We start from the raw sequence: 18,244 nt of genomic DNA, 5'->3' as shown, positions 1-18,244 counted from the left end.
GAAAACACATTAATATGGCAATTCAGGGGAGCAAGGGGCCCTACTTGGGCCAAATTTGTTCTTAGTTAAATTAAAATGCATCCATTTCTGGAACTAACAATCCAGTACCTTTAAAATATTATATACCCCAAGACAAGGTCCAAAATCTTTTAAGAAAGCTGGAATTCACTAGCATCTGATTAGTCATTTCATGAGTGTCTTTGTGTAACAGCAGTCAGGTGAAGTGGTGCTGTTCACCTGATTGTAGAGAGGCCAGGATTTTGGACTGTGTCTGACCTGTGATTTCCCTGGGCTTCATGAAGTAAGGATTCCTGAATGGTTATCTTAATGTAAGTTCAGAATCACCTGCTGGGAAAGCAGGCACAGTTTGCCTTTGAGGGCAGATGTGGAGAAACTTTGCTTAAGAATGAATTGAAATCTAACAAAGCCCTAGAATCTAAGATTATCAATCCAACTTGAAGTATTCGAAGAATTTTATTTTCTTCTTTTAAATTTCAACTTTTGTTGTCGATATGGGGGTACATGTGTAGTTTTGTTACACGTGGGTATTGAGCATAGTACTCAATAGGTCGTTTTTCCATCCATGTCTCCCTCCCTCCCTCTCCCCTCTACTAGTCCACAGTGTCTGTTGTTCCCATGTTTATGTCCGTGTGTTCTCAGTGTTTAATTCTCACTTGTAAGTGAGAACATGCAGTATCTGATTTTCTGTTCCTGTGTTAATTTACTTGGGATTATAGCCTCCAGCTGCATCCATGTGGCTGCAAAGGACATGATTTTGTAATTTTTTATGGCTGTCTAGTATTCCATGGTGTATATGTACCATATTTTCTTTATCTGGTCTACCATTGATGGACACCTAGGTTGATTTCATGTCTTTGCTACTGTGAATAGCATGGCAATGAACATACAAGTTCAAGTGGTTTTTGTTTTTGTTTTTGTTTTCGTTTGTTTGGTTTAGTGATCTGTGTTCCTTTGGATATGTACCCAGTAATGGGATTGCTGATTCAAATGGTATCTCTGTCTTAAGTTCTTTGAGAAATCTTCAAACTGCTTTCCACAGTGGCTGAATTAATTTACATTCCCACCAACAGTGTATAAGCATTACCTTTTCTCAGTATTTTTTTCTTTTTTTGTCTCCTTCTGTCACCCATGCTGAAGTGCAGTGGCACATTCATAGCTCACTGCAACCTTGAACTCAGGCTCAGGCGATCCTCCCACCTTGACTTCCTAAAGTGCTGGGATTACAGACATGAGCCACCATGCCCAGCCTCTGATAAAAATTTTATAGGTTTTTATTGTTGGAAACAAAAATGTACCAAAAATGTTGTCTGTTATACTAAATGGGAAAAAAAACTAACAATTTTAACTTAAAAATGTCTATGCAGATAAACTGTTTTTACCTGTGATCTCTTTTTGCATGTTCATGTTTGTCTTTGAAAGTTATCTGAAAATTTCTAAAAAGCTGCTTTTATGAACTAGTTTAAGCACACCACTGATCTTAGAATGTTTTAACCATCCACTGAACACTCCTGTACCCACCCCAGATGAACACACAATAACCATTGTTATTTTGGCAGTTTTTGTGACTTGCCTTATTTTAAATGCGTGCACACACAAATATTACTTTTACAGATAATCATTAATTACATTTATTGACATATTTCAATTTCTGGTTTCATCCTTGTTCCTTCATTCTACAACTTCCTTTTATGTTAATTTGTCATTTTCCTGAAATACATTATTTAATACATTTTTAGCAAGGATTAAAAAAAAAAACACAGAAAAAGAAAAAGAAAGTTATCTGGGTCCCCTAATGAATGACTTTTTCTAGCTAATTTTGTATACCTATATATGGCATATGTGAGTTATTGTCTGCAGAATATATATGTAAAATGGGAATTCTCGGGCCATCTTTTCTCTCACACTCATGTGCCTATACGACCTCCACCAACTGCACAGCCAGAGCAGATTCTGAAAGTTCCCAGCAGTTGTAATATTAGTGTAAGTCATATCTAACCAGATATATTTACAATAGCAGAATCCCATATTATACAAATCTAAAAACCTCACACTATTTGGATTTACCCCTTGGGTATTAAATTTCAGATGTATACTTCTTTATTCCTTTGTTTTTAACATTGTATGTGTTTGTTTTTGTTCATTCATTCTCATTTTCTCTCTCCCTCCCTCCCCATCTCTTCCTCTTTTTCTCTTTCTCTCTGCTTGTGGCTAGATCAGGTATCAAAGCAAGCAACAATCTACAGGAGTGTATTATAGGAGAATTTAATGGTTCCTAGTGTCCATTGACTTTCACTGCTTTTCAAGAAAATGGGTATCAATGACCTCTTTTGTGGCTCATCCCTTGATTTTAAGATTTGCCAGAATCAATTCAACCCAAAAGTTTAACATGTAGAAGCTCTGTATTTTATATACAATAGCTTTCTGATGACATTTGATCACTTTGAATTCAAAAAATGAAAGTTATGAAAACAGAGAAAAACATTGGGGATAAGGCATATTTAGGAACCTGCTTGGAAGTCTGGGTGCCTCAATGCCTGCATGCTTTGGAGTACTTTCCATGTAAGAGGGAAGTGAGATGCTTGAAGCCCAACTCCTGTATCTCTTTCCTCTTCTACCCCCAAAGAGGTGTATCACGTGGCATTTAATTTCCTCTTGCTGCATACACTGATCTGGAGCAAGAAGGACGTGAAACAAGAGTGGCAGAGTGGGAGAGCCAGGCAGAGCTCATTTGCATAAGCTTCTCCATCGCACAGTCAGCTGCACAGCTTTCAGCCAGGAGCTGGGGGGCCTTTTTTTGTAAGTGTGTCTGTGGAGGGATTACCCTACCCATCAGCCAGTGCACTGGAATTGTTCAGCTGGTCTCAGATATGTTCATGTGTGGGCCTGCCTGGCTCAGAAAATTATTAATAATTTAGACTGGATCAGAAGTTTAACTGCCAGCCAGCTTTTTCAGGCTCTTTTTCTTCTACCTGTTTTTCTGTCTTCTCTCCCCTTTTCTCTCCCCTTTTCCTTCTCTTCAAGCTATCTCGAAAGCAAAAATATCAGCACTACTGGAATAGAAATCCACTCTCTATGTTTCAATTCCATTTATCCTCTGGGGAGCACAAACTTGGGAATCAATAAAGGCTTTAAGTGAGACAGACATGCTTTAGTGGGTGCAATATGTGCCCAGAAAATTCCACATTCACATCAATGTGGTTAATTTTAGATCACTCATCATTACGCACTTCTATTCACACCCACACACACTCAGACTCACACAGAAAAAGAAAATAATTCAGACACTCCAAAATTATCCTTCCTTTCTTTATTATTTATGCAGGTTTATGATAACCACTTGTAACTGTCAGAACCCTTGGGGAGATTGGTGGAGTGTCATTCCTGAGTATTCCAAAGCAGACCTAAGTTGATGTTTTGTTCTGTGTGGAAACTTTGAGACATGTTTTCAGCACAAAAAAAAAAAAAAAATAGCTTTCAAAAACTTACATCTTAAGAAACCATTCAACCAGCAGTGAAGTTGGTCTAATGTTTATATTGACCTGAGTACTTTTACTCTATGCATTTTGTTAGCTGTTACAAGAAGCCTTGAACCATCAAGATAGGGTTAGTCTTTACAAGTCACATTTTCTGTGAAGTGGCTATTGGGGACAATCAGTTGTCAGATAAATGCTTCTAAAGGAAGAATTACTGTTTAAATGGATGTGCCTTCACAAGCCTTGGAAGCCAAAGCTTCTGCTAATTTAAGAATGGAGCCCTCTAGTATTCTCTAAAGAAAGAAAAAAAAAGTCTTTCAGGTTGATTTTAAATACATCTTTTTTTGGTATTTATTTAAAGGCATCTTTTTCATGAGGAAGCGGTAATAAAACTATGGGGAGTGAGTGATGTTTCATTATACCTTTTATGGCCTATTAATTTGTTACCATCTATTCACCTTTGTTGATGAAATTCTAATTTTGCCCTTGCTCGAGCATATTGTAAGAATTGTATAAACTGCTGCTCCCTGTGCTGACAAAAAGTCCTTTTAGAGTGAACAATTGGGAGCTCATTTTATTTCTAGAGCACATTTAAAATAACTTATGAATGAGAGTTGTCAGACATGAAATGCAGTATTAATTAAATCTTTTTCTAGTCTTTTTGCTTCTCCAGCTAAACCAACCCTTTAGAAAAATACATGGCCACCTTAATTATAGAGGAGAAGACAAAAAGTATCCTTCACATTCCTCTGCCTGAATAAGAATAAGAACTCAATTCATCTAAATAATAACCCCATTAGCTGCTTAACTCAACAGTGCACATGGGAAAATTTTCAAACCACAATGTAAAAAGTGTTGACTGGGTGGATCATTTTCAAGGTTTTGTTCTTTTAATGTTCCAAATGATCATTTTAAATAAATCTGATAGGTCATAACTAGTAGATTTAGAGCATTTATGACTGATGACAAAAGTTTTGTGTCCATGTCAACTAATGAGTTTTTGTCTTTTAATATCTAGCAACAGTACCATTCAAAAATAGATGATCTGATCGACAACAGTGTAAAAGAAATCATTTCACTGTTAGTTTCAAAGGTAATGTATTATTTATTCACCTTTTTAAATCAAAGTGAAAAATTGTCAATGGAGAATTTTTTAATGTTTTTAAATATCTAATTGAGAAAAAATGTAGTTTAAAAGATTAGGGCAGGAAAAAATTAGAATTTTCAGAAAAGTTGGGAGCAAAAAAAGGTTAGGAACACTATGTCAACAGCTTTTGTTTTTTTGTATATAATAAATTTTGGCTTTTCCTACAATTGTTGTCATTTTAAAACTAACTCTTCTTCCAGTAAAACCTTATTATGTCACATTCATGTTCTTATGCTATTTATTTTAACTCCATAGCAGCCTTGAGTAGTCATCAGTCCTTGAATTTAGCCCATCTGTAGTGGCGATGGCACTAAGGCTCTAGATCTGTTCTCAGAGACAGAGAAAGCTGCAGGGTGACATCTGAGGTCCTCCACGCCCAGGAGTTTCCCAGGATTTCCAATTTGATGCTCAAAATACCTTTGATGAAAGCTATGATCTTTCACTGTATAAGTAGAGATGAAGCAGTGGGCGCATCATTTAGTGATTAGATGATTTAGGTTCCCTCTAAGGTGTAACAGATGGTCATGGGTAGCATATGAGATCGGGGGCTGATAAGGAAAGGAAGAGAGAACATGAGAGCACCAGGAGTTTAAGAGGATGAACAGAGAGAATGGTCATGTTCCTAGAGGCACTTTCCTATAAGCAGATATATCCCATGCTCTCACAAGGCTTCATCAAAAAGCCCCAAATCAGGCTTCTTCATAAAACAACTGGAAGGATGACAAGAAGCAAAGGTAAAACCGCCCCCAATTTAATAAACAGACAAAAGACATCCTGTTTAGAAAAGAAAAAATAGAGATGCCCCATGAACATGAAAAATGTTAATCCTCATTAATAATTTAAGGAATGCAAAGTAAGCTACAATAATATACTATTTTCTCTAGCAAATTAGCATACATGTTTTTAAAGTAACATTCAGTTTCAGGTGAGGCAAGACACTCACCTTTCCTACATAGGGGAGTATAAATTGTTACAGCCTTTCTGGAAAATAGTTTGGAAATACATCAAGTACATTAATACCTTTTCACCTTTTTCTATTTTGTCATACTGCTTAGATGCACAAAATATATATTATTGATACTTGTCACATTATGTCTTACCAATATTTGGAAACAACCTTAATTTCTAATGAGGGAAAAGGTAAAGCAAATTATGGGACATCTGAAAAGGTAAAGCAAATTATGGGACATCTGTATTAAGAAATGATACTTTCAAAGACTATTAATGATAAATGAAGAGTTTCGTAATATAGTGTTAAGTGAAAACAGCTGAATATTTAAAAGTGTAAAATATGATCTGAATTTGCATCTTATAGGAAAAAGACTGTTAGGATAAACACCAGAATGTTAACAGAGCTTTTCTCTGGGTAATGGGAGTATAGTTCATTTTTCATTTCATCTTCATTTTTTTTGTATTTTTCAAATTATCTCATGGCATGTCTTAGAGTGGAAAACAACCACAAAGAAAAACGATGTTAGAATCACACCACCTCACCAGCTTATTTTTGTTCTCCTGATTTTTACCACTGCACCAAATACCTACAGATACAGATACCTCACACACTCACCAACAAGTGGATAGATAGAGAAAAAAATAATAGGAAAACCATGAGGGGAAGAGGTGAACTACTGGAGAATCAAGCTCTTTGAGGAAGAGCAGTGAGATTTCCACCCTCTGAGGAGCCCAGCACAGCAGCTTGCATCACCACACAGTCAACGCACTACAGTGAAATAAAGTTAACTTTGCACCTTCTTCTCTGTGAGGCCTTCAGGGAAATTTTATCCAGATATAACCAACCCGTGAACATAGTCCTCATGTGGAAGTTGCCTTTTGTGAGAAGTTTGCATAATCGGCATCATTCAATTACATGCTAGCTATAGATGATATAAGGTTTATCAGGCAGCAAGGAAAAAGTCCAGCAAGTTTTGCTTTGGGAGTGGGAAGGAAGAGTACAGAGAAGGCAGATGGGGCTGCATGTCATCTCTGCATCCATTTCTGGCAAAGTAAGATACTTAAATTTTTCTATATCAAATACATCTGGTTAATTTTAATAATAGTGTATTTGAGCTAAGTAAGGAAAAGATATTCTAAAATAACCTGCACAGTCCACCAGTAGCTACTAGCCACATGTGGTTGTGGAGTACTTGAAATGTGGCTAGTGAAGCTGAGAAATTAAATTTTTAATTTAATTTTGATTAAAAGAGCCTCGTATAATACTGGATATTATATTTAGAAATCAGCACTAGATTATAGTTTTCCTCTATGCCTAATTTCTCCTGCTGTCAAATCGTACTTATCTTTAATTCTTTGGTTGAAAAGTATAAAATAAGTTTACTTGATAGGTTGAACCAAACATCTCAAGCTTCTATAAGAGATGACAATAATTGATGTTTTTTAAAAAGATGATGCAAATTAATCTCCATAATTATGATATTTTTAAAACCATTTTATTGAGATATTAACAGACAAAAAAATTTGTACATGCTTAATATATACAAGATGAGTTTGTAGGTAAGTATACAACCATATAAGTTTATAATCATAAAACCATCACCTCAAACTGTACCATAAACGTATCCATCACCTCCCAAAGTTTCCTCCAGCCCTCTTAAATAATTATTTCTGTGTGTGATAACAGTCACATAAGATCAATCCTCTTAGCAAATAGTATTGTTTTCTATAGGCCCTATGCTGTACAGTAGCTCTCCAGGACTTATTCATCATGCATAACTGAGACTGCTTTTGACAAATATCTCTCCATTTCTCCCTCCCCTCAGTCCCTGAGAAACCAACATTCTACCCTCTGCTTCTATTATTTTGACTATTTTAAATTCCTTATATAATTGGTACTATGTAATATTTAATCTTCTGTGTCTGACTTATTTCACAGAGCATAATATATTCCAGGTTCATCTGTTTGTCTCAAGTGGCAGGATTTCCTTCTTTTGAGGCTGAATAATATTTCATTATATGCACGTAACTCATTTTCATTATCCATTCACCTGTCTCATGGATATTAAAGTTGCTTCCAAGTCTTGCCTATTGAGAAGAATGCTGCAAAGAAATGAGAGTGCAGATATCTCTCCCATATACTAATTTCAATTCCTTTGTCTGTATACCCATTAATGGGATTGCTAAATCATATGGTAGTTCTATTTTTCATGTTTTGAGGATTCTACACACTATTTCCCATAGTAGCTACACCAATTTACATATCCACCAACAGTGGGCATTTTCTTCACATTCTCACTAATACCTGTTATCTTGGGTTGTTGATAATAGCCATCCAAACAGATGTGAGCTAATATCTCACTGTGATTTTGATTTGCATTTCTCCAAAGATTAGTGATGTTAAGCTCCTTTTCATATACCTGTTGGCCATTTATACATGTCCATTAGAGATGTAGTGCTTTGCTCATTTTCTTAATTTTTAATTTTTTTTTTTTTGCTATTGAGTTTTAGATGTCAACTCCTTATCAGACAAATAGTTTGTAAACATTTCCTCCCATTTTGTAGGTTGCCTTTTCATTATGTTGATTGTTTCCCTTGCTGTGCAAAAGCTGTTTTACTTGATAGAATCTCATTTTTAAAAATATTTTTTTGCCTGTGCTTTTTGTATCGTAGCCAAGAAGTCATTGCTATGGCCAATGTCAAGAAACTTTTTCCCTGTGTTTTATTCTAAAAGTTTTATGGTTTGAGGTCTTAAGTTATTTAATCCATTTTTACTTGATGGTGTTTAGTTGATGGTTTTGTTGATCCATTTGTTTATGTTGTAAGATAAGGGTCAACTTTTATTCTTTTGTATGTGTACATCCACTTTTCCCAGCACTATTTATTGAAGAAACCATCCTTTTCTCTTGACACTCTTGTCAAAGATCAGTTGACCGTATGTGTGTGGGTTTATTTCTGAGCTCTCTGTTTTGTTCTATTGGCCTATACATCTGCTTTTATGCCAGTAACGTTGTTTACATTAAAAAGTTTACTTAAAAAAGTTAACATTGTTTACTTTTTTGATTATTTTAGCTTTGTAATAGATTTTGAAATTAGGAAGTGTGGTGCCTCCAATTTATTCTTTTGCTCGGAATTGTTTTGGTTATTTGAAGCTTTTTGTGGTTCCAGATGAATTTTAGGATTGCTTTTTCTGTTACTTTAAAAAAAAAATGCCATTAGGATTTTGATAGAGATTGCATTAAATATGTAGATCACTTTAAGTAGTATGGACATTTTGACTATAATAATTATTGTAATTCATGAACATGGGATTTTTTTATTTATTTGTTGTCTGCTTTAATGTCTTCAGTGTTTTATACTTTTCAGTGTACACATTTTTTGCCTTCTTGGTTAAGTATATTTCTAAGTACTGCATTATTTTTGATGCTATTGTAGATGAGATTGTTTTCTTAACTTCCTTTCCAAATAGTTCATTGTTAGTATACAGATATATGAATGACTTTTTAAAATTATACTTTAAGTTCTGGGATACATGTGCAGAACGTGCACTTTTGTTACATAGGTATACACCTGCCATAGTGGTTGTTGCACCCATCAACTCGTCACCTACATTAGGTATCTCTCCTAATGTTAGCCCTCCCCTATCCCCACAGCCCCCGACAGGCCCCAGTATATGATGTTCTCCTCCCTGTGTCCATGTGTTCTCGTTCAACTACCATTTACAAGTGAGAACATGCGGTGTTTGGTTTCCTGATCTTGTGATAGTTTGTATGTGATTTTTTTTTCTGCAACTTTACTGAATTTGTTTATTCTAACAGTTCTTTTTTGTAGAGTCTTTAGGGTTTTCTACATATTAAGATCATGTAGTCTGCAAACAGAGATAATTTTACTTGTTCTTTCCTGATTTGCATGCCTTATATTTCTTTTCTTTTTCTTCTTTACTTATTTATTTTATTTTATTTTATTGTCTACTTAATTTGGCTGGGACTCTCAGTACTATGTTGAATAGAAGTGGTAAGAGTGGGCATCCTTGTCTTATGCTGTATCTTAGAGAAAAAAGTTATTTTTTCACCACTGAATATGATGTCAACTGTGAGCTTTTCATATAGCCTTTATTATGTCGAGATAATTTCATTCTATTCCTAATATTTTGAATGCTTTTATCATGAAACATTACTTAGTTTTGTCAAGTGTTTTTCCTGCATCTATGGAGATGATCTTGGTGATTTTTATCCTTCATTCTATTAATGTGGTGTGTCATAACAACTGACTTGCTTATATTCAAACATCCTTGGATCCTAGGGATCAGTTTCATTTGGTGATGGTGTATGATTTTTTAATGTGCTGTTGAATTCAGTTTGCTAGTATTTTGTTGAAGATTTTTGTATCCATGTATATCTTGGCTTATAGTTTTCTTTTCTGGCAGTATCTTTTGTCTGGCTTTGGTATCAGGGTGATGCTGGCCTCATAGAATAAGTTTGGAAGTGTTCCCTCTTATGTTTTTTTTTTTTTTTTTTTGGTAGTGTTTAAAGAGAATTGGCATTAATTCTTCTTTAAATGTTTGGTGGAATTCACTTCTTTAAATGTTTGGTAGAATTCACTTTTGAAGCCATTTCTTTGGATTGAGTCTCCCTATTTGTTATCGGTCAGCTTTATTTTATTCTTTTGATGGTGTCATGTTTCCCTGATTCTTCATGATCCCTGTAGCCTTACATTGGTATCTGCACCTTTGGAAAAACAGTGACCTTTTCCACTATTTACCGATTGACTTCAGCAGGAAAAGCCCTGGATCACTCACCCCAGCTAGAAATTTTGTGTGGGCCAGCTGTTAGGGCCTTTGGGCAGGCGTGATACCAGGGTCCACAGGCAGGATAGATTGTGGTTTTATTTCATTAAGAAAAACTAAAACATCTTATAAGGCAATGATTCTTAAATGTTAGCACACATACACAAAAAAATTACCTGAGAACTGTTAAAATGCAGATTTCCATACCCCAATCGCCAGTGATGCTGAGTCTTAAGTTTGGGAAGAGGGGAAGGAATGTGCATGTTTAACCAGCCACCATGGTTATTTTACAATAGGGAACCATGAGCCAGACTTTGAGAAACACTGCTCTGGTGAATGTTCATCCAGACTGGCATGTAAACCTTTAAACTTCAGGATATTAAAAAAAAATAGCCTATAAGACAGTTTGTTCACACTTGTTTTTACCAAGGAAGAAATGACTTTTTTAAAAGAGTTATGAAGTACCTACTGTGAAACTGCCACTGTAACTGTACATTTGTGACTTTATTTAAGCCTTATAAAACCTATGAAATGAACATAGAATAAAGTAGTTTGCATAAAATTATATATTGTGACTCTGCCTCTAATGAAATGGGCAGTCTTATCCTCAGTCACTGATAGGAACATAGTTCTCAAAGTCCTTTATTAAACTGATGAGCATCAAACACCTAATTAATTAGTGAGAATCAGGATCCAAACCTCTGAGCTTCAGATCCTTAATCCAGTGCACTTAACTGATTCTACATCTCTGGGAAATCTGTAAAGAGCAACCAGCCCATAAAAATTAAAATATGCGGTTTCTATATTAACTGTTACTACACTGTCAAATTCTAAGAGTCATGTCGTTGACATTTTTATATCATAATAATTAACTCAACATAAGGTAGATGAAATTAACAGTGAATTTCTCGTATCCCAGATATTTCTTTCCATATTTTAATTGTTCTGTGCATATTCACAAATGTATTTGCTACATCTGGATAAAAATAAACTGCACTTTCTTCTTTTTACCTCTCCTCTTCAAGCCTACCTTTAGATCCTCTTCTTACCTCACATATTTCCACAGATAACATGAGAACAAGCCCAAGTTCTCAATCACACACAGTACTAAACAGTATGTGTCCCTCCCTACTATATACACATTTTATGTGCCTAGAAAAGGTCTTGGCCTTCCCTCTCTGTGCCCTTCTCTCTCCACTGCCAACTAAATGCTGTTACTTCTTGGGCCACCATCATTGGTCCTCTATTGAACTTTTTCTACAAATTTCTGTGACTTTTCCACTTCCGGCTTTAACTCTATGCTTGTGATTCCCAGCTCTGTATGTGAAAGGCAGTGTAGAATAGCAATTAAAAGCCCAACTTCTGGCCTGGGTTCAAATTTCACCTCCTCCACTAGCTGTCTGATCTTAGTCAAGTTACTTAAACAAGCTTTCTGTGGCTCAGTTTTCCTTTCCTATAAAGTAGGAGTAATATAATAGTAGCATTTATTAGTGTTAGTGAATAGTAATTATGTTAATACAGATAGAGTCTTAGAACAGTGGCCAACACATTGTTAAATATTAGTTGATATTGTTATTATTGTTCCTCTAATTTTTATCACCTAAAATCCCGTATTTCCAGTTGCTTTCTGTACATCTCTACAAGGTCAGAGTCTAAAAATACCCATATCACCTCCACCCCACCCCAGGTGCCTCTTGTTTTGCATTTGCTGTCTCCATTGGCAGTACTGATCACCCCATTGTAAAATCTCATCATCCTAGTGTCCCTGTCTTTATAGAATCTGCTCAAGCACATTCACACAGGAGGACATCAGGGCCTTGAGTGAATCTCCTAAACACTCCCTTTTCTGCCTCATTCCATTCTCACTGGCACTACTATAGTCTTCAGGCCCTCATCATTTCCTCATTTAAATTCTTGCCTTACTGATCTCCACCATGGTCCCCCACTTCACCCTTGATATGGTTTGGCTGTGTTCCCACCCAAAATCTCATCTTGAATTATAATCCCTATAATCCACATGTGTCAAGGGTGGGAGCAGGTGGAGGTAATTGGCTCATGGAGGTGGTTTCCCCCATGTTATTCTCATGATAGTGAGTGAGTCTCACAAGATCTGATGGTTTTATAAGCATCTGGCATTTCCCCTGCTTGCACTCACTCCATCCTGCTGCCCTGTGAAGAAGATGCCTGCTTTTCCTTTGCCTTCCGCCATGATTGTAAGTTTCCTAAGGCCTCCCCAGCAATGCAGAACTAGAAGTCAATTAAACTTCTTGCCTTTATAAATTACCGAGTCTCAGGTGTTTCTTCATAGCAGTGTGTGAACAGACTAATACAGCCCTGAAGCCAGAGTATCTTTCCAAAATACAGATTTGACCATTTATTGCCGATGCTTCATATGTTGTAGGCATTCCTTACTCCCTGTGCCATCATTTCCTAAATTGTGTCTCAGGACACCTTGTACTTGAGTTTTGTTGATGTCCCATGAGATGAGGTAACTAACCCATTTGGGGAACACTGTATTCCTTGTAGTTCAGGATGTAGTGTTTGAGAGTGCAGTGTTCCTACACTTAACCTGTCCTGGGGCCCTTTATTCTGGAATTCCTAATAATATCTTGCAGGAATTAATATTCCTTAGAATATAGTTTGTGAAAGGTTGACCCACAAGAAAAACTTTTTAGCATCACCTACAAGTCCCTTCACAGTATAATTGCTCCTGTCCCCATAACACACTCTCCCACATCTTAAACTCTAGCTATTCCAAAGTTCTATTGGTTTCATAGTTTTTCCAGACCCTTGTGCCTTTTCACATTCTGCCCCCTACTTGAAGAGCCCTTTTTTGCTTTCTTCTGATAATTCAACCAGAAAAGTCTTGGATTGCTCTCCTTTCTAGAAGACATCTTACATCTTCCTAAGCAAATTTAGCCCTCTCCTTACCCAGTGCCCTCTGTGCCCACTTTCTCTGCCATTTCTTCATGGTTATGTGTGTGTCTCTGAATCCTCTTTATCTATTATTCTTTGTACACTGCTTGTCATATAATCCAATAGATGAAAGTAAATCTGGAAAATGCTAAAGAAATGTGCTCTGGCATCAATACTCCAGTTCTTGTCTCTAACCTAGAACATAAAGTACTTTGCATAAAATTATATACTGTGACTCTGCCCCAAATGAAAAAGGGCAATATTCATTTTTTAAAAAGGATTGAAATTCACAGCCATGAGGCAATGTAGAGTTTCAGGATGCAGCTCTGTGCCAGAAAGTATGCTCAATGGCAGGGATACAGTGCTAAGCAAAACAGCAGGGTCCCTGCCCTCAAGGAGTTTGCTAACCCTTGGAGGAGACACACTAACAAACATTAAATGCAAGCCATACAAATGTGTCATGTAGGATAATCTGTGACCGAGTAACTCATTTAGTCAGGGAGGACAGGAAAAGTTTTCCCAAGCAAGTGAAGCTTGAGCTGAGTTCCTAAGAATGAAAGAGTTAACCAGGAGAAGAGAGATGAAAGGACCATTTAAGTAAGAGAAACTGCAGAAACCAGGGCCTGGAGCAAGATGAGGCTGCAGAAGTGAGCAGAAGCTTGTAGGAAGTACTAAGGAGCTTAAAGTCTTTATCCCAAGAGCAATGGGAAGTCACTGAAAGGTTGGAGAGTGTGGGTAGGGAATTAATCAGATTTGCATTATAAGAAGATTCATCTGACTGCCTGTAGCAAACAGATTGGAGAGGGGATAGTGTAGAAGCTGTTACTTGGTCTCTGTTGAACTAATCCAAAGACATTTCAGATATACAATGAAAAGGGAAATAGTAAGGAGTACTCTTAGGTTTATGGCCTGAATGTTAGTATCATTCCTAGATGCAGGCTGTCCTGGAAGAGAAACAGATTTGGAGAGAAAGACCATGATGTCAGTATTGGACATGTTGAGATTGAGCTGCCTTTGAGACACCTGAGGGAGGAGATGTCAAGGAGGATATTAACTATTTGGGTCTGGAGCTCAGAGGAGGGATATGGGGTCAAAATATTGATGTGATTATAAGATTTCAACAATTGAAAAAAGGACTGTATCAGCAGCCACTGTTCTCAGGCCAAGGTGCTGTAACTGGAACACCTATGGAAAAGAGGGAAAGTAACCTTAAAAGAAAGGGGAAGACTGGGCGCAGTGGCTTACGCCTGTAATCCCAGCACTTTGGGAGGCTGAGGCAGGCGGATCACGAGGTCAGGAGATCGAGACCATCCTGGCTAACACGCTGAAACCCTGTTTCTACTAAAAAATACAAAAAATTAGCCGGGCATGGTGGCGGGCACATGTAGTCCCAGCTACCGGGAGGCTGAGGCAGGAGAATGGCATGAACCCAGGAGGCGGAGCTTGCAGTGAGCCGAGATGGCGCCACTGCACTCCAGCCTGGGTGACAGAGCGAGACTCCGTCTCAAAAAAAAAAAAAAAAAGGGGGGGGGAAACAAAAATTCTTCTAGCCAGAAAGACTTCAATAATTTTTACCAAGGGAAAAAAAATAGGAGCATTAAATCTTACCAAGGAAAGGGTATAAGAAATGTCATATTTATTGCCACTTTATATTAAAATTAAACCAACCGAAGTGTGGGATCATCAGAAAAGTTGGATTCTAGTCCCATTTTCTTATGTTACCAGCTGGGTGTCCTCACATGACTTATTTTCCTCATCAAAAAAAGTGGGGGTATTGGGTTTTTTAAAAACTGACAGCCTTTTCTCAATCTAGAACAAAAGTCCTACGCACATATCTGCATGGAGCCTGCTGGTGGCCTGCATCTGTTGTCTCCAGGCTCTAGAAACTCATAGCACACGGAATGCTGGACTTGGAAGAGTCCTGAGGTCATCTACTAGGGACTTTTCAAACATTTTTATAGTTTTAAGATACATTTTTATATGCTTTAAAAATGTTTATAAAATATATTAATGTCTCAAATGTATATTAGCACTGCAAAATATAACACCACTCAAAGCATTGATGTCAGTCTGATTAAGAAGGGAAAGGAGGCCTGGGGCCCTACCTGGGTGGCCTCATGTTTCAAGGCAGGACTGGTCACCAGTCCAGTCTCCCTGTTCACAGATGAGGAAACAGAGGCCCAAGACCACACAATAGATGTCAGCAGAGCCAGGATTTGGCCCCTGTGGTCCCTAAGCCTATGATCTCTCCACAACACCATGCAGAACTCAGCAAGACCAGGGAGGGAAAGAGTGATAGCTTCACCTCCAGTCCTCTTGTGTCCCTTTTATATCTGGGTTGTACCAGCCAGCCTGTGGGTCCCTCCATGCATACATTCTGTGAGACCAGCTTGTAGAGTCCAGCTAGAGTAACCAGGTGGGGCAACTCTAAGTCAGGTAGATGAAAATGGGATACATTATATATAGCAATGAGAATGCCAAGGCTGGGTGCAGTGGCTCACACTTGTAATCCCAGTACGTTGGGTGGTCTAGGTAGGCAGATCACTTGAGGTCAGGAGTTCGAGACCAGCCTGGCCAACATGGCAAAACCCTGTGAGATAACTCAATTATTCAGGTGAGCCCAATGTAATCACAAGGTATTTAAAAGGGGAAGGAGGTGGCAAAAGAAAAGAGTCAGAGAAAAAGATGAGATGGCAAAAGCAGTGTTAGAGAGATGCTATGTTGCCAGCTTTGAAGATGGAGGATGGAGACCATGAACCATGAATGCAGGCAAGAAGCTAGAAAAGTGAAGAAAACAAATTCTCCCCTAGAGCCTCCAGAAAGGAACTCAACCCTATTGACACTTGAATTTTAGCCCAGTGAAGCCTTTGTTAGACTTCTGAACTACAGAACTATACCATAATAAACTTTTGTTGTTTTAAGCAAAAAAAAAAAAAAAAAAAAAAAAAAAAAAATTAGCTGGGCATGGTTGCACATGCCTATAAACCTAGCTACTCAGGAAGCTGAGGCACAAGAATCACTTGCACTCAGGAGGCAGAGATTGCAGTGAACTGAGATCACGCCGTTGCACTCCAGCCTGGGTGACAAAGTAAGACTGTCTTAAAAACAAACAAACAAACAAACAAACAAAAAAAACTGGGAGAAGGTTTAGAATATGGTTAACAGAGCCAAGAGTGAAAAAAATGACAACTCTCAGAAAGCACTGCTGAACAGGGCCTCCATCAATTCTGGGTATGAATTAAAAGATCATTTCTGTAATATCCAACTTCCTAGATTCTCAATTATTGCAAAAAAAAGGATTTAGGAAATAATATACACTTTTCCCACAACTATATTGATACAGATATACAGGTATATATACATTCTCTCTCTCTCTCTCTTTCTCTCTCTCGTAACTTAGAATATTTTCCCCTGGATTTCTCTTAAGAATAGGATAGATAGAAGATAAATCTGATCTGACTGCCTAGATTATGTAATTAAAGTTTCTTGTTAATTTAGCCTGGTGAAATTAATTGCATTAAACTTACTCAATTTACTTGTTTGGATCAAGGCCATATATTCAGAAGGCATCTGTTAAAATCCAAGTATGTGCCCAAAAGGAATAGCATACGATATTAGGAGCCTTTAGCAGAGAGAGAATGCAAAGTAAAATAGTTCACTTTATTTGTGGAGGAACAATGAAAGGAAGAGTGAGAGAAAACAGTGTGGTGAATTCACCAACATCTGGTCTAGGTGTGCTGTTTTAGAAGTTGTCCTAGATACTTTGCAGAACAAGGTATGTTATGAATAAATACCTGCTGTCAAACATTCTCCCTCCTTCCTATAGATGTGCAGGATCTGGTAAGACCTTTTAGGAGTCAGTTGGAATAAAGCTTCAAATAAGTAGTTTCTCAGCTGGATTCACAGAAGGAGGATGGGAAAGAGACAATTGTGTTATTATACATATATGTGTGTATATATATGTGTGTATATATATGTATACGTATATATATACATATGTGTGTATGTATATGTGTGTGTGTGTGTGTGTGTGTGTGTGTGTGTGTATATATATATTTTTGAGATGGAGTCTTGCACTGTTGCCCGGGCTGGAGTGCAGTGGCGCAATCTCGACTCACTTCAACCTCCATCTCCCAGGTTCAAGCGATTCTCCTGCCTCAGCCTCCTGAGTAGCTGGGATTTCAGGCGCCCGCCACCATGCCTGGGTGATTTTTTTTTTTTTTAGTAGAGATGGGGTTTCACTATGTTGGCCAGGCTGGTCTCGAATGCCTGACCTCGTGATTCACCCACCTCAGCCTCCCAAAGTGCTGGGATTACAGGTGTCAGCCACCACACCTGGCCACCTCGTATTATTTTATTATTATATATTAACATTCTGATTTAGGGAAGACAACCTATTTTCTCCTAGTTCATGATATTCTGGTACTGTGTTCACATTTTTTAAGAATATGTTACTAAAACAAGTTTATTTTTAATTTTTAAAAGTTTTTTAACTAAATTCATGGAGTACATGTGCAGATTTTTAACAATACTAGTTAGTCCTGATCTTAACAACAACAACAAAAAAAAAAACAGCTATCCCATCCTCCCCCACAGAAAACACTTAGTTTTTCATTATCAGCCATACTAGGGATGTTTGTGTTTTCTGTGGAAGATTTTATAACGTGCAGTGTAAATGATGCAAATATTCCTTGTTTATTTCATGAAGTGTCACAGCTAAAAATGCAAGAACTGTGCGTTTTGAACCCTAGCCGGAATCCTCCCGTCACTTAGAGTTTATGGTTCTACCTTCCATATGAATCTTATATGCTGTCAAAATCAACAAGAAATGTAAATGCACATGCCTTGAAGCACTCTTCATGTTTCCTTCTACCAGTCACTTCCAAGAGTTTCATGAGACAAAGTCAGTAATTACCCAGGCAGACTTTAGGTGTTAAATATTTTTCAAAC

At 37.3% G+C, this 18,244-nt stretch overlaps 1 protein-coding gene across 11 annotated transcripts in view; it reads left to right on the top strand.

The window, feature by feature from the left end:
- Positions 1-18,244, top strand: part of CADPS2 (calcium dependent secretion activator 2) — a 566,720-nt gene that overhangs the window by 502,083 nt on the left and 46,393 nt on the right. For all 11 annotated transcript variants that reach the window (XM_003808627.4, XM_055115340.2, XM_055115339.2 and 8 more), the window contains one exon: positions 4,513-4,587. In XM_003808627.4, coding sequence (XP_003808675.1) covers positions 4,513-4,587 — 75 coding nt within the window. The remainder of the gene's footprint in view (positions 1-4,512; positions 4,588-18,244) is intronic.

This window comes from Pan paniscus, chromosome 6 (assembly GCF_029289425.2).
Source record: "Pan paniscus chromosome 6, NHGRI_mPanPan1-v2.0_pri, whole genome shotgun sequence".
NCBI classification, from domain to species: domain Eukaryota; kingdom Metazoa; phylum Chordata; class Mammalia; order Primates; family Hominidae; genus Pan; species Pan paniscus.
This window is presented reverse-complemented; position numbering and strand designations above follow the sequence as displayed.